A 15,497-nucleotide genomic window follows, 5' to 3' on the forward strand; every position below is an offset into this window, starting at 1 on the left:
AATACCCGAGTTGGAGGGAATTCTGTCTGCTCCTCCAAAAGCTTCTAAAACATTCCTAAATTATTCACTGCCTCTCCCCACCACTAAGCTATTTCAGTAAAATAACAAATTGGAAGAGATACCACAATTTGCACAAACCAAGTAATTGCATTTTGAATGACAAGTTGTTAGTCACTTCCTCGTAGGACAATATGCAAAGTGCTTTTGAGTTGAAGAGACGTAGTGAGTAACTTGTCAGCAAAGAAGAAAAGATGAGTTTTCAAATCCAGCCAGGCCAGTGGTGACAAAGCCCGATGCCATCTGATGAGAGTTCGGAGCTCAGCCACAAAAAACATGGTTGCTCATTTCCTGCTGGTGAGGGTCCCTCTACCACGAACACAGCCCCTGCTGCGACGGAGTCAATTGTCTGTACAACCAAGCATGGGTAGGAATGCGGATGGAAGCGTTAGGAGACGGTTCCTCTGGGATTGGTTTCAGAGAAACATGGAATAATCTTCCTGTTTGCAATCCTGTGCCCTCAACCAAGCTGTTCTTCCTTCTCCTCTGCATGACTAGCAGAGCGCGGTTTGGCCTCATCACTGGGAGAAGCATCTCTCTGTATCAGTCCCCGAGTAACATCCCAAACCACAGGATATTTGACTTTTCATTAACTGAACTACACTTGAATCCTATCATAAGCAAGCAAACATTATTGTATACTGAGAACCGTTCATCACTAGAAAAGCATGTCATAAGGTAAGAAAAGGTGACGAGACCACGTAGTTTCATGTTCTCCATAACAAAGGCTATAGAATATCAGTCACGCCGAGCCTTGAAGGGTGCTTGAACAGTGGAGCAAGAGGTCTCAGCTGGTGAGAACATGCTTCTTGCATCCCCCACACCCAACAGTTTGTTGTTCAAAGCAAGCAAAAAAAAATTCTTAGAAATAAGGCCTTTGATGTATGTTGTCTATGGAGGAGGCAAATGGATCACACCATTGGTATGTGCAGAAAGACTGCAAAGGTGCACTTATGAAAGACAGGGTATCCACGATGCATTTTCTTGAGAACTGGGAGAATATTTTGTTTGTCCTTTTTAAATGAGCAGGGCATTCAATTGAACAAGCAAGCAGCAGATTCAAAATGACAACAAAAAATGAGATGGTTCTTCACATAACGTTTGGCTAAGCTGTGAAAGTGCTTGCCGTGGGACACGGATGACAAGTTCGTGTTCAAAGGGAACTGGACGATGTGATGGAAATGCATCAGAAGTTTCTTTATATACAGAAGCAACCTTCAGCTCAGGGAGCTCTTGTGCTGCAAATAGCTTTGGGGCTGAGAGATTACCTGCAAGATTCATCACTGATGCTTGCCATATTCTTCTTTCCTAGTCATCCTTTTTTGGCCACTGTCAGAGACAGAATGCTGGGTTGGACGGATCTTTACTCTGACTCAGTGTGTCTGCTATTATGTTCTGATTATTTGCTTCAAACTATACCTGTCTTTCCTGATCTTTACAAATTGTAAGACTGTATTCACCTCACAGGGCTGTGGTACGCTACCAAAGCAAAGCTCTGATTCACCTTTCTAAGAAAAACACAAGATATTTTCTTTCCTCTGCCATCACCTGGTACAACATGGGATGAAGTTTCACTGTAACTAGCAAGATTACTCAGGTAAGTGGCAAATATGGAAGTCATTAATAACAAATGACCCATGGGGAATGACTCATTTCCCCAAACATGGTTCTGTATTGCATATCTGAATGGAACAGAAAGAATACTTCCAGTTGGAAGGGACCTATAATGATCATCCAGTCCAACTGCCTGACCACTTCAGGGCCGAACAAAAGTTAAAGCACATTACTAAGGGTGTTAGGACACCAACCACCTCTCTAGGAAGCCTGCTCCAGTGTTTGACCACCCTCTCAGTAAAGAAGTATTTCCTAATATCTAGTCTGAACCTCCCCTGACACAGCTTTGAACCGCCCCCATGCGTCCTGCCACGGGATCCCAGGAGCAGAGCTCAGCACCTCCCTCTCCACGTCCCCTCCTTGGGAAGCTGCAGAGAGCAATGTGGTCAGCCCTCAGCTGCCTTTTCTCCAAACCAGACAAACCCAAAGTCCTCAGCTGCTCCTCACAGGACATGCCTGCCAGCCCTGTCGCCAGCTTGGTTGCCCTCCTCTGGATGCATTCAAGTACGTGACTCTGAAATACAGTCCAATCTAGTAGACCAGACTATTTTAATCCCCAGTCTAAGAGATGTGCAATCAGATAAAGGAGCGATTAAAAAAAAAATTTAGGCTAAGCAAGTTCTGTGATTTATCTATGAGTTATGAAAATGCACATTAACTTGGGGATTAAAGAGAAAACCAGACCTCAGGATTACCACTTTCAAGACAAACAACACAGAACAGGGCAGTACAGTTGCTCAATATACAACAGTTCTAATTTTGTGGGTTCTTAAGCTGATGAAACAACAATTACAAGTTACATCTTACTGGCAAAAGGAGTTTTTTCCCCAGACATTTGTAAGACAAAAATTTATGGGCTGAGATAACATAATCTCCCTGTGGGATAATAAATGCTTGCCTAACCAAAAAAATTCCCCAGGGAGCTCATTCTGTCCCTTAATCAACTCAAGTCTCAAGCAACAGAGATTATAAAGGCATGCTAGTAAATTTCTTGTCATGACTTTCCTAGAGACTTTTCTGAAGTGGAGTATGCAGACTGTCAGATGTGCATCCCCATTATACTTTGGCATAAAAGGAAAAACTGAGTATTTGGTGGTAATGCCTATTCAAGGCATTGGTATGACTGCCCAATCCGCAGCAAATATGAGATGCCTTCCTTTCGCTTTCTTGTGCTTTCTGACATATATTCCTTATAATCCAATACTTTTGGATTTTAACATTTTAAAAGAAATATGGCATAGCAGACTGAGCATGAAATCTAGTTGAACAGCTATTCTGAATTCCCTCCAGGAGATACATGTCTGAGAACATCAGTCTGGACATTATTATGTAGTCTTCTTGGACCAAGACTGTCTTGGTCATTATATTTTATTTGGATGTTAGTATACTGTTTATTTTCTAAATTTAGCTGACGTAAGAGTGTCTTCTTCCTGAGAAAAAGACCTTTCTCTGGAACTTGAAATGACTGATTATTTTGTACTTGCTTACAGATTCACAGGTTGAAGAACTTTCTTTTCCTTCTGTACCAGTTTTGGAGGTTCCTGAGCTTCATTGATTAGTAGCCTTCTTCATCACCTAGGAATGTTCAGGAACCACTCAACTCTGTATTAGACTTCCATACCTAGAGTCACAGATTATTAATACCTGGCTGCTGAATCCAATGTTGGGTAAGATGCTACCAAACACATGTACCATGGGATCAGTTACATCATCTGACCTAAAGAATTTCAACCACCAATTTTCTCAGCCAGGAAAACCAAAGGACAGGATAACACAGGAGATATTTGAGCAGGAATCTAGAATCATAGATTCAGAAGCATTTAGGTTGGAAAAAACTCTTAAGATCATTGAGTCTAACTGTTAACCTGACTCTACCAAGGCCACCACTAAAGCATGTCCCTAAGTGCCACATCTACATGTCTTAAATACCTCCAGGGATGGTGACTCCACCACTTCCCTGAGCAGCCTGTTCCTGATTTGACTCATCTCATGACAGTGATTTACAGGTTTTTAGATGGGGAAAATAAAGGTTCAGATGTAAAAAAAAAAAAAAAAACAACAAAAAAAAACAAAAAACCAAACCAAAAAAATATATTTTTTTCAAGTTGACTCCACAGCTTGTTGCCTGCATAGATCCAGATGAGAAAACATGTGGAGGCAGCTCAGAAGGAGATGCAAAGGTGTAAAAACCACAGCATAAGGCAGAGGTTTGCCTCCAATCACATTGCAGAACTTGGAAAATAGTGAAACAAGTAGTTAGTCTTCCATCGGGAATGTGACTGTTCTCTCTATAAACAGAGGAATTCCGTTTCCAGGGCTGTCCACGCGGTTCTGCCAAAAAGCACAAAATTTACCAGTAGTTTCAGGAAAAACTGAAACCAATAAACAAGATAACCTTTAAGAACTGCTCCCAGCATGTTTTGCAGCAAGTGAAGTCACATAATGGACATTTAAAAGGCACATCATCCTCAGATTTGCAGTTAGAGCACTGGAATCTTCCTAAAAGAGAGGAGGGGCAGGGAGAGGAGGAGAGAGAAAGAGAGGGAGGAAATGACTAAATTCCAGTAATCACTGGTGAAATTCTCATGCATACACGTTTGCAGTGCAGTCCAGAAAACAATGACCACCTTAACTGTGCAATACCTGGCCCTGTGACATTATTTCTTTCACATGACCTCACTCACTGCTTCAGATCCCCCTTTAGAAACCGAGGTTACATCCTCGCTTTACAAGGAAGTTGTCAAGAAAAATTCGTAAGTTCTCGGGAAACTATTACACCATTGTGATCAAGACAATGAAGTACTTTGAGAGAACATAGGTAAGCGGCAGAAAGTACAAATTCTACTTAGCAAACCACACTAAATCATTATTGTACCTGAGCAAAACCAGGCATGAACCAGTCATCATTTAATAGACCATCAGCATAATTCTCATTTCCGTAACTTATCTTTATTCCCCGAATATTAAAGAATTACATCGCAAATTTCACCTGCACCTACCACACTCTGGCTCCATCTCCAAGGGAAAGATAGGCACAGCTCCAGAGCCTGTGGGTCCTCTCACGTTACTGGTTTCTTTTGATACTTTGGTCTTCGGCAATTCAAGTTTGCTTTTCTGGTTAAAGCAGAAGGAGGAAATCTTCCTTTGAATTTTCTCTGGCATCTCACCCTTAGAAGTGGCTGCATCTGGTTATATATAAAAAACCCAACCAAACAAACAGCATACAAAACAGTTTAATACAGAACACAATACACAGACTCTGCAAAACACAATTAGCAGTAAGTTGAGTAAGTTCTCATTGTATAAGAAGAAAACCACAATTTGGGTAACTATTTTTTTATGCCATGCTGCTTGGTAACAGAAGTTTCTGATACTAACATACACATTATTGCTGAAAGGGCCCCTTTATATCGAAATAGTTCCATGGAAATTCTTCCTCGACAGAGTGGATCTTGATCTACTCCTGCTCCCACCCCACTTAGATGCAAAAATTCTGCCTTCACCCATAACACACTTCACAGTTTAAAGAAAATGGCACTAGAACTAAATTTTTTTCTTGTTTCCTTGCACTTCCCCATCTCACATTGCCTTCTATCTTACACCTGGGTTTTTAACACAGTTTGGACATGACCAATTGCTTTGATCTTCCTTTACACACTCAGTGCAGGGAGGCCCTAGCCCACAGCTAAGGCTGTTGGACACTACCTGTCATAATAATAAAGAAGATTCTAAAACTTCAGACAAATGTTCCTTCCCAACCTTGTATGTGGCTGTCTTCTCCTTTAGTGTACCAGCTCTCCAAGCTCAGAGGGCTCCCTTCACCTGGCACCTGCTGTTGCAGTTGCTTCTCTCCCTCGCCACAGACCATTCCTGTCAAATCTTTACACATCTGTTTGAACTGCTCTTTGTGATGAGGGCGCACAAACATGTAGAACCCTGTCCAAAAGAAAATACAGTCAAATGCCTAGGAAAATACATGCCTGACCATGGAAGACTCCTTGCTTTGGAGGGGAGAAATTCTTTGGAAGCTGAACAATATCAGTCATATTCCTCAGAGTATCTTCAGGTTGATGGAGCACTTGATGTTTTTGTTGACTTTATAAATATGGCATTTTCCCTGCCAGAAGACAGATGAGTATTTAGTATTGCAAATAATTCCAACTTACCTTGATATTTTTATCTTCTCTATAGTTAAGCATAAATACCTGATCTAGCCCTTCACCTGACAACTGATCTAGCGAACTCAGGTATATACACAGTATCTGAAAACACTTTCTCAAAAAGGAAATTTTTTGTTACTGTTTGGTTGACAAGGATTCACAACAGATATACAGAAATTCTAAAAAATCCCAGTTATGACTTACCGCCAAGCACAGACAATTCTACCACAAAGTCATCTGAGGTAAAAACATTTGCTCAGTAAAGATACTGACTCTCTGTGAGAAAGAATGCTGGGGGGGGGAGATGATGACTCACAGTACCACATAGCTCATTTCCCTCCCACTCTTCACTGTCTCAAGACTAATCTGACTAGTTAATACACCAGAAAAAAAATATTTTCTAAAAATTTGGGGACTATAATACCTATTCAAGGTCAATGGAATACTTAGTGTTATTTCCCAAGGACAACAAACAAAACTACATCAGCATTTCCCAGCATATGCTGTATGCATCACTTCCTGCAGAGAGGTTCACACCAGACATGGGAGAAGGTGGAAATGAGGTGTTACATAGCACAAGACAAGATGTCTCCATCAAGGCAATCAAGACCAGCATATAATCCCTCCTCTTTTTTTTTTTTAAACAATAAAGCCTGCTTTCAAATTATGAAAACTTGTAGCTTCCTAAATCCTTTCAGCATTAAACCCAGGAAAGGAAAAAACCAAAACAAACCACTCCTGAGAAAATAAACACCACCTTGAAATTTCTAGAAGATTATTATGAATGATAAGGATACTAAATTATGACATGGTTCCATAAATATTCCCAGGTAAAGCTCTGTAGAAGAATAGTGAATGAGAAGTGTGATTGCTTATCCCAAAACCTGGAAGTGATCTAAGAGCTCAGCACCAGTATAGCAATCAATGGTCATGAGAACAAAGCTGAACCCCTTCAACAGTCAGCACTGTCTTTTCTGAAGAGCAATCACTTGTGGTAACTGAAGAGGGAAAAAAGGTAATTAAATCATTTGACTGAAGTTAGCTTGACTGAAGGTTACGACTGGAATTACTGAGGTCTTACCTAATGTTTTTAATGGATAATTTCTAACTGAACAAACAGAGATAACATTTTATAACCTTGACATTTTTTAATCTCTCTGAATGACATTCATTCAACACATCTTTTCTGCTGCTCCATTTATCTGGTTTTCTAAACCAAAAAATGCAGAGGGGAAGATTACCAGTGCTAAATGTTTCTCCTAAAAGTGAAGAATTTGCAAACTAATGAGCAGTGAAAGATTATTGCTCACATGAGATCACAGCACCTACATCTTCTTTTCAACTAAACAGAAGTGATTTAAAAAAAAAAAATCCCTTACTTTGTAGGAGATGAAAGTCTTCTGGCCTCTCAGTGGTGAGGGCTGCTATCACTGATATCATACCATCATAGTTATCTGTCTTCTTGTAAGCTAACAATGCTTCGTAGAAACGGCTGTAAGTGCTTTTGCTCAAAGCCCTTTTCACGTCGTTGAGATAGGTAGCCCTGAGGACCTGGTGGTGATCTCTCCTAGAGCTTGAAGCTTTTTCAGTGTCTTTCCTTGGAGCTGGACTGGCATTCTGCCCTGAGAGACAAAGCAGGCATGTGAGCAGGGTTTGCGGAGGAACACAGACAAACAGGTATCGACTTCTCTATTCATTCAGAAAGGGGTTTCTGGACTACTTCAAATTGGTAAAGCCAACTCTGCCTGCACAGCCACACACCTCCCTCTGGCATGGCCTTGGGCAGAGCTGAGACCTGCTCCTGGAAATGGCAACTGAGCAAATGAATTCTGGGGATCACTTTTAGCATCTTCTGGAGTTGTTTGACTTTTTTTAAAATGGAGAAATGCGTCAGGTGGTCACTAGGGAATGAGAAAAAGGTGACACAGAAGACACTGTGGACAGAGGTCAGCAATAAATCAGGTTTTGTGCTACACTGAAGGAGTAGAAGCATTTTAAACAGATGGCTTAACGAACTATGCTGGCCTGACACAAGGGCAAGTAAATTGTTGAGAGCAATTTTAAAGAATAGATTTCTTACTCCTTATTAATAGAAGGGGAAAAGGCGTGCGCGCGCGTCTGTGTTTCCCAGCAGGAAAACAGAATATCAAAAAAGAATAACTAGTCTGAAAAAACACACACAAGGTAGCACAAGAGCAATGCAGGAGTACCACAGAAGGTAGGAGCAGCTATGAACATCCTGCTAAACTCCAAGTGGACTTCTGTTCAAAATGTCAGTCCTTGATTGATATCTTTTAGAGGAAAAAAGTTCTGGTTTGCATATTGCAGATATGCAAATATGGATAAAGTATATGATAAGAAACTGATTTAAATTAACCAGTCACATCTTTTGGTATTTAGATCTTTATTGTCCACTAAAGAACTTCTAAAGAAGTTAAAGAAGATAATGAGTTTTAAAAGATGGGCTTAGTTCAATTTCCTGAAAGGGGAAAAACAAGGGTGTGAATTTTATAACTATAGTATCTTTTATTGCATATCATACAGCTATCTGACACTTTCACAGGAGCATACTCTACTTAAGGAGTGAGCAACAGAAATAGTACATGCATTTATTGCTATTACTTTCTCTTTTACTTTTAGTGGAAGCAAGTTTCTGTGAAAATAAATCTCATGGACCTCAGGACAAAATAGTTACCAAAGATTCTGTTTTGTTCAAATGTTCTTAAAATACAAAACGAAACAGGAAAACAAATCAAAAGAACAACATAGCTGCATACATAAAAAGCTTTTGAAGCCTTCCAGGAAACATTGGCTTTTTTTTATTTTAAAAGAAAAGATTAGCCTTTGACTATTCTTTACCCTCTAAAGAAAAACTTCTAATCTGTCCCAACTATCCCACTCATTTCCTTGTGAGAAATACAAAAAATTCCCAGCTGTTCTCAGGAAGATCTGTAATCAAATCATAACTGAGCCTTTGACTTCAAAGATAAATACTGGAGAGTATGAGAATAGAGGGATGCATACAGAGATTATGTGCAATTGCGAGAATACATTTGCTAGTCTCCGTTTCTGCAGAAAAAAACCAGACTGTCCACACGAGGAGTGTCCACATTACCAATAACAAAACAGGAACTGCTTTCTTCTTCACACCTGGATTCATATTGACCTAATCTAAAGTTACACTCCTTAAATGGCTCTTTCATGAACCCTGGACAAACAGGAAGCCGAGCAGCCTTGTGCTCAACTCGCCCTTTCCCTCACTGACGTGTGCCAGGTCAGTCTCTAGTGCAACTTCTGACTTTAGTTAGTTTCTTTCATACCCACCTTGATTTAATTTATTGGCTTTTGTGTTTTCTTTCGTACAATCCTTGCTGAAAATTCTGAATTACCATTGCTCCTACCACAAAAAACATTGGTTCCCGTCAGGAGAATTTACAGTTAGTGATGAAATACAACATAATATCTATTACCTTGGGACCACATTTTTATGCAACAAGAAGGGTACCTGCACTATTCAGTCGTGTTGTCAAGTGGAATCCTCCCCGGTTCAAGTGGAGCCCAGAGTTTAGCTGAGCACACAAGTCCTTTGAGAATGTCGTTTTCTGCTGACTCTCTTTTTCTTCTGTTAAACCAAACCAGCGTGTTAACAGTGAACTTAGGGAAAAATGAACACAGAATGGTGCATTTCAAAGTATGCCATTCTACGCTGAAGACACCTGAAGATGTAGATGTATTTCTCTGAGAAGAGGGGATGAGCTACCACCCTGCTTTTTTTAGGACATTACTGTTCCAGGGTTTCAAAGATTTCACAAGCTCTGTAAAGACATAATTACTCTCTATTCACAATTCTGGTGGCACTATGTGGGTAGCAAAGAAGACGCACACAAAATTTTTAAATCCACAGACTAGATTAATGATTTAAATAGATCTGTAAAATCCCCTTTTGTAATAAAATGGCATCATTATTAACTATGCAGTAAGTAATGCTCAGGCACCTGCATATGCTCACAGGAAGAGGATCAGGCCAAGCGGGGATTTAGCTCAATATTGATTCAACTAAATTGCCTTCCATGCTTGCATTTCTACATATTAGATGCATCTTGCTCTACGACTGGGTAATGGCCAAACGATACAACTGCCTGCACAGTGCTGAAACAAGCTCCTCACCTATTTTCTTGGCTAATATCTCTCTCTCTTCTCGTAGGAGGCTGTGCTCAGGTTTGTAGCCACAGCCCACTCCAGTCAGATTGCAACATGCTTCATCAAACTGTTTTTTATGTTGAGGTCGAACAAACTGGTAAAATTCTTTCATTGGGGGGGAAAAAAAAAAAAAAAAAAAAGAACAATCAGTCCATGACAGGTAATAAGCGCCACAGAAACCTACAATGGCAGGACTTCAGGTAACTTGAAGATAAAAAGTGCAGCTAAATAACTTAAAATCTAAATGTCATTATCTAATATTTATACAATAAGCACACTTACAAGTTACATAAAGGTCAGCTATCGCACAAACTTCCAGCAATATTATTACCAGTAGGTATTAACTGTAATTTTTTCACTGTAAATATGAAGTAGCTTACCTCTCGGTGAAACAGGTACTTGCAGCAAAAGGTCATGAACTACCTCATAAACCGTGGGGTCAAACTGTCTGCTAGGCTGATACTTTGAATAAGTAATATACTGTTAATTTTACACCTCATCTTACCATAAAATGCTTGCCAACCAAAAGCCTAAACATCAAATGAACTTTAGGTTTCAGGTGCCTGCTACTTCTGAAGACTAGACTTAGGTCTTAATTTGCTGATCAAATATCTTCTTATTTATATAGTAAGACTAGCAAATTGGGAAACAGACTGTGGCTACTATTAGTACTAAATGGTCATACTGAGCTTCCCATCCCTTAACCTTAAAATTAACCATAACAATTTACAAGATGCGTAACTATGCTTTTTTATTTTAGATGAAAAAATTCACAGAAAAATCTGCCCGTTTCCTCACAAGTTGAGGGAAATGAAAATTCACACTCTGTTAAACTAGAAGAAATGTTGGTGGGAGTCCGGTTCCTGTCAGTGAAGGTGTTAAAAGCCAAGAAAATACCAGCTACACCAGTAAACTATCCATGCTTGCCCAGATCACTTGCTTTATACTCACCATTATTTAAATAGAAAATTTCTCTAGATATTTAGTCTACTTATTTACTGCTTTAACACTGAACTCTTACGAATGCATCTATCCAACTCACACAACCACACTCTTGATCTTACCTCCTAAATCACAGGGAATAAACTACACTACTTTTAGGCAAAATTTAAAATAACACAAGCTTCCAGCGAATGTGATTTTTTTTTCAGGCCTGTCAAGATGCAAAGTAACATATGACAATTAGATTGAGAAGATCTTCTGTGTGATCTGGGGATACGAAGAAGTGATGAACGTTCATGATTATCATCCTGATTGATCCGTACTAATCTAAAACACTTCTGAAATACTTAAGTCTATTTAAAAGACAAAGGTCACGTCATATAAATATACTAGGGAAGTCATCATACCTCGTAATAAGATATGCTTTTTTTCATCCTCTATAAAGAGAGAGCTCATTTGAGATAACATAGCATGGAAGTCATCTGTCTTCTTGTAGTGCTGAAGAGCCTTAGAGAAGAGATCATAGTTCTGTTGACTTAAGGTCTCCTTCACTGTGGCGATGTACAGTGTAGCTCGGGCCTTCTTTGGCTCCGTCAGGTCTGCTTTCTTATCAGCTTGCTGCAAAGACAGGAGGACTTTTCAGTAAATAGTATGACTTGAGGAGTTAACCCTCACATGAATTCAGAAGGAAGCAATATATTTACAGTTCCGTCAGCACACATAACAATGAACACTTTCAACAGGTTACCCATCTCTTGCAATTATGGTAGTCACTCCAGTATCCATGTGTTATTTCCCCCCAAAAAACAACAAACCCAGGTTCAGTGCCACAGAACACACACAAATCTAATGGCCTACCTCCTGGAAATCTCCAATTAACTGAAAAACATAAAACACTGAAGAAGGAGATACAAATAATGGAAGGTGTTCAAGCATTTTCGTTCCTTGAAGACACTATACACATGAGCAAGACAGATTACTCTCTTGTGTTGGGAAATGCCACTCCTCTACAATCACAAGCAGCAGGGACTTGAAAAAAGATCTAGAACCACCCCTCCTTTATGAAAGTGACTGTGCATTACAATGTGCTCACACACTTTGAACATAAAAGCCATTGGACCCTTGTCATGCGCCTTCATGACAAAACCCAGTATCAACGGGGCAATCCTCTGAGGTACAAATGTAGTTATTTTCCCTAGCTGCTTATTCTATCAATTTCTAAAATATTAATCCCTCTAAACCCCTGTGAGCATTCATTCCCTCATAGAAGAGCAGTGATGCTATCCACCTCCTCTGCTGACAAAACCGACTGCTTCAGAGGAATATTCCTAGAGAAGGCAGCCAAGTCTTATTGCACAATTCTATTCTTAGGAGGAAGTTTAATGAGAGAAATGACATTTACTCCAAACTTTGAAGGCTGGGCTGACTCATCATGACATCAGATAGCAACAAACTGCAAACACAGCCTTCTGCAATGACCTCGCTCCCTTCCTTACACCTTGGATGTTATCGGTTTCAGGATCTGTGACCACCTTTATCAGTTTTGTTTGCTAGGTGACCAGGAGTCTGGCAGACAGACAGCACCCAGTTAGGACAGTACCTTGGACAACTACTGCCGCACACAATCACCCAGGGGATTCTCATGAATTTATCACGACTCGTAAGTAACTGGTTGCATAATGAATTATCTGAGTTTGGAGCTAGGGTAAAACAATAATGCACAACTACAAACATAATGCACAATGACCCACCACAGGTGGGGTCAGGATGTGATCACTTACCCAAACAAAACTGGTCAGTTACGCCATCTGAGGCTCTTCCAGCAGTTGGACTAGATGATTGTTGTAGGTCCCTTCCAACTATTCTATTCTATTCTAATCAAAGAGAATGAAACCAACCACCACACCTGGTGAATGGGACACAATGTTCACAAGGTAGCCAATTCTTTTTACCTACTAGCCCTACCTGGACCTGTGCTTGAATGGGTCTGTGATGTCTAGATTTGAGAAAGAGCAGGACAGAAATAGATTTCAGATGTGCATTGATGAATATTTACAATATGGAGAAAAAAAACCCCAAACCATAATTGTTCTGGCATCAGTCATCCATCTGCCTGGAAATTTCCAACTCAAATTAAAGCAGTCTGCAGATCAAAGGGACAGCACAGACACACGAAAACACATACTGCATTGCTGACTAGCTTTATTTTCTTCCTTCCTCCTTTCTGCTCATCTGTTAACCTCTTCTCATACTGAAGGGAAAGTGTTGACAGACGTTGTGCCTGTGAAAATTAAAAATAAAAAATAAAAAAAAGGCTTTTCAAAGTTATTGTCCATTTCTTGTAGCCATTTCCAGTAGTAAAGCCTGTTAAACCAGTTTGTGACACCATTCAAGAAACTGAAACAAGTCAACCTAAATTATTGCAACAGAGCCTGGGACACATATGTGTTTCTAGAAGGTAATCATCTACCGGACAATTCCAAAAGAGAGACCAAAACAGAGGAAATCAAAGACAAAGTTGGTCCTGAAAGTGAAGATTCCTGATTAAGCAAAGCTGGACATACAGCTAACTATTTCAGGGTAGCCCTGGGAGTGTACACATACCTGTGTGTAACTGATGCCTCACACACCCCTTCACTTTCCTGCCTCGAAGTACTTCTCTTCTGAAGAAAACCTATACCAGGCTTTTCCTGGGGTACTGGGAAGGGAAGCCTAAGGAGTCTTGTAGAAAATGTCAGGGCAGATAGGATAAGACAGTAGCAGAAACACTTCTGGCTTTACAAGCTCTTTAGCATCTCCCATTCCCCGTAACAAAGAATTGCGCTTGTACTGCAGTGACTGGGAATACTGGTATATACAAAGCTCCAAAAGAGAAGTGAGCAGGCATAAGCAAGCAATTCCACTCAAACAGCAGAGTCTCCAATATTAGATCAAGCCAGTATCAACCACAATACAAACGATCACTTAAGTAACAGAAGAAACTGTGGGATAGCCCTATATTGCCAGTTGGCTTCTACATACCTGTTGAGAAAGTGGGTATGTGAAGTGATTTATTTCTTTGCTCTTGCCCAATAAAAAAATTTCATAGCAAGTACATGACTATCAGTGCATTTACAGAAGTGTTGTCGTTTGTGAGAGGAACCAGTGAAACATAACAGTACCCCTATATTCCACTGTGACTTCTAAATATATCTATTCAGATCACAAAGCTTCAGAGTCAAATTAAACTGACTACAACTACACCACCACCACTAAAAATAAACGAAACCCTAAGCCACTAACCTCAGATTTGCCAGTTTGTAGAGTCAGTTGCTGATACTAAGAAATACAGCCTTCAGTGTGCTGATAATACTGCAAGGATACTGAATTCCAGACAAGCCTGACCATGATTTAAGTGCACATTTAAATACATTTTTTTTAAGCATCACGTAATGGAATGAAGAATTGGAATACAAGTAGCAAGTCAAACATTTATGATACATGCAATAAGCCAGAAAAACAATCAAACGCGTTTCTTAATCCTGGACTATGTAAAGGCACCACCTTTAATAGCCTGATCCAGAAGAAATAAGGCTTCTGAAAGACAAGTTTCCACACAGCATATCTCACAAGGAAACTGATTAAGGGGAACTGTCAAATCTTTCTTCAAATGGATCGAGAAACCATTTCTTGTATTTTGATTTTTTGAGATGACAAAGGCTTCTTTTCTTCTTTTCCACCTCAAGCAAATTGTTTCAGAATGACAGCAGCTAAATTTCCATTATCTAGGGAACAAGGGTACAATATAACCCTGATAAAAGAAAAAATGGTAACACAGATACTAACTATGATGGATTGTGAAGACAGACGTGAAAGCACACCAATGCTGTTATCAGTCCAAATCCAGTGCTTATTAAAATCAGTGCAATACTAGACTCAGAGTGAAAGCTGGCTCCCACAGGGGCACTGCATGTCTCAAGACTACACTCCTCAGATCTCTGGTGCCAGAGGTCATCAATTTAGGTGCAGCACAGGATGACCCCACAGCTCTCTGCAAGCCACAGATGAGTAGTAATGCTGAATACAGACAGCGGACACGAGCCAACTCACTGCCGAGCCGTTAGAGCTATCAATGTATCTGACTTAAGGAAATGCTGAACTATGCCAAAGGCAGTGCAGCTGTGTTAACACGATACTGCAGCTGACTTACCAAATCCCTGGAGATGTGCTAGGCTTTCCAAAGAATAAGTTCTTGTGCATATACTGTGGCGGCTCATGGGTGACAGAGTCAATTTCTCAATCAGCTGCGTATAAGGTAAATATTTTCTATCCTTGTTCATTTCCTCAACTTTGTACATTCCCTCTGTTTCGTACACATCTCTATCCGTCTCCCTTAGGCCTCCTTAGATATTCCCCAGATATTCCTTACACCTCCACACTTTCCCTTAGGTATTCTTCCCCTAAGCAAACTGGTCAGGTACGTTGCATGGGCACTCCTGGAGTCCACACACTAGTCATCAGCCAAGCGGTCTGCAAGCCAGCAGT

At 40.2% G+C, this 15,497-nt stretch overlaps 1 protein-coding gene across 1 annotated transcript in view; it reads right to left on the reverse strand.

The window, feature by feature from the left end:
• Positions 1–3,927: 3,927 nt before the first annotated feature.
• Positions 3,928–15,497, reverse strand: part of RTEL1 (regulator of telomere elongation helicase 1) — a 43,966-nt gene continuing 32,396 nt past the window's right edge. Inside the window, exons 27-34 of the mRNA XM_009706930.1 lie at positions 13,159–13,254; positions 11,381–11,591; positions 9,999–10,136; positions 9,337–9,453; positions 7,211–7,453; positions 5,431–5,607; positions 4,671–4,856; positions 3,928–4,043 (exon numbers count right to left, since the gene is read on the reverse strand). Of these exons, the coding sequence (XP_009705232.1) occupies positions 3,928–4,043; positions 4,671–4,856; positions 5,431–5,607; positions 7,211–7,453; positions 9,337–9,453; positions 9,999–10,136; positions 11,381–11,591; positions 13,159–13,254 (1,284 nt within the window). The remainder of the gene's footprint in view (positions 4,044–4,670; positions 4,857–5,430; positions 5,608–7,210; positions 7,454–9,336; positions 9,454–9,998; positions 10,137–11,380; positions 11,592–13,158; positions 13,255–15,497) is intronic.

The sequence above is a fragment of the Cariama cristata genome, unplaced genomic scaffold, assembly GCF_000690535.1.
Source record: "Cariama cristata isolate BGI_N322 unplaced genomic scaffold, ASM69053v1 scaffold19350, whole genome shotgun sequence".
NCBI lineage: Eukaryota > Metazoa > Chordata > Aves > Cariamiformes > Cariamidae > Cariama > Cariama cristata.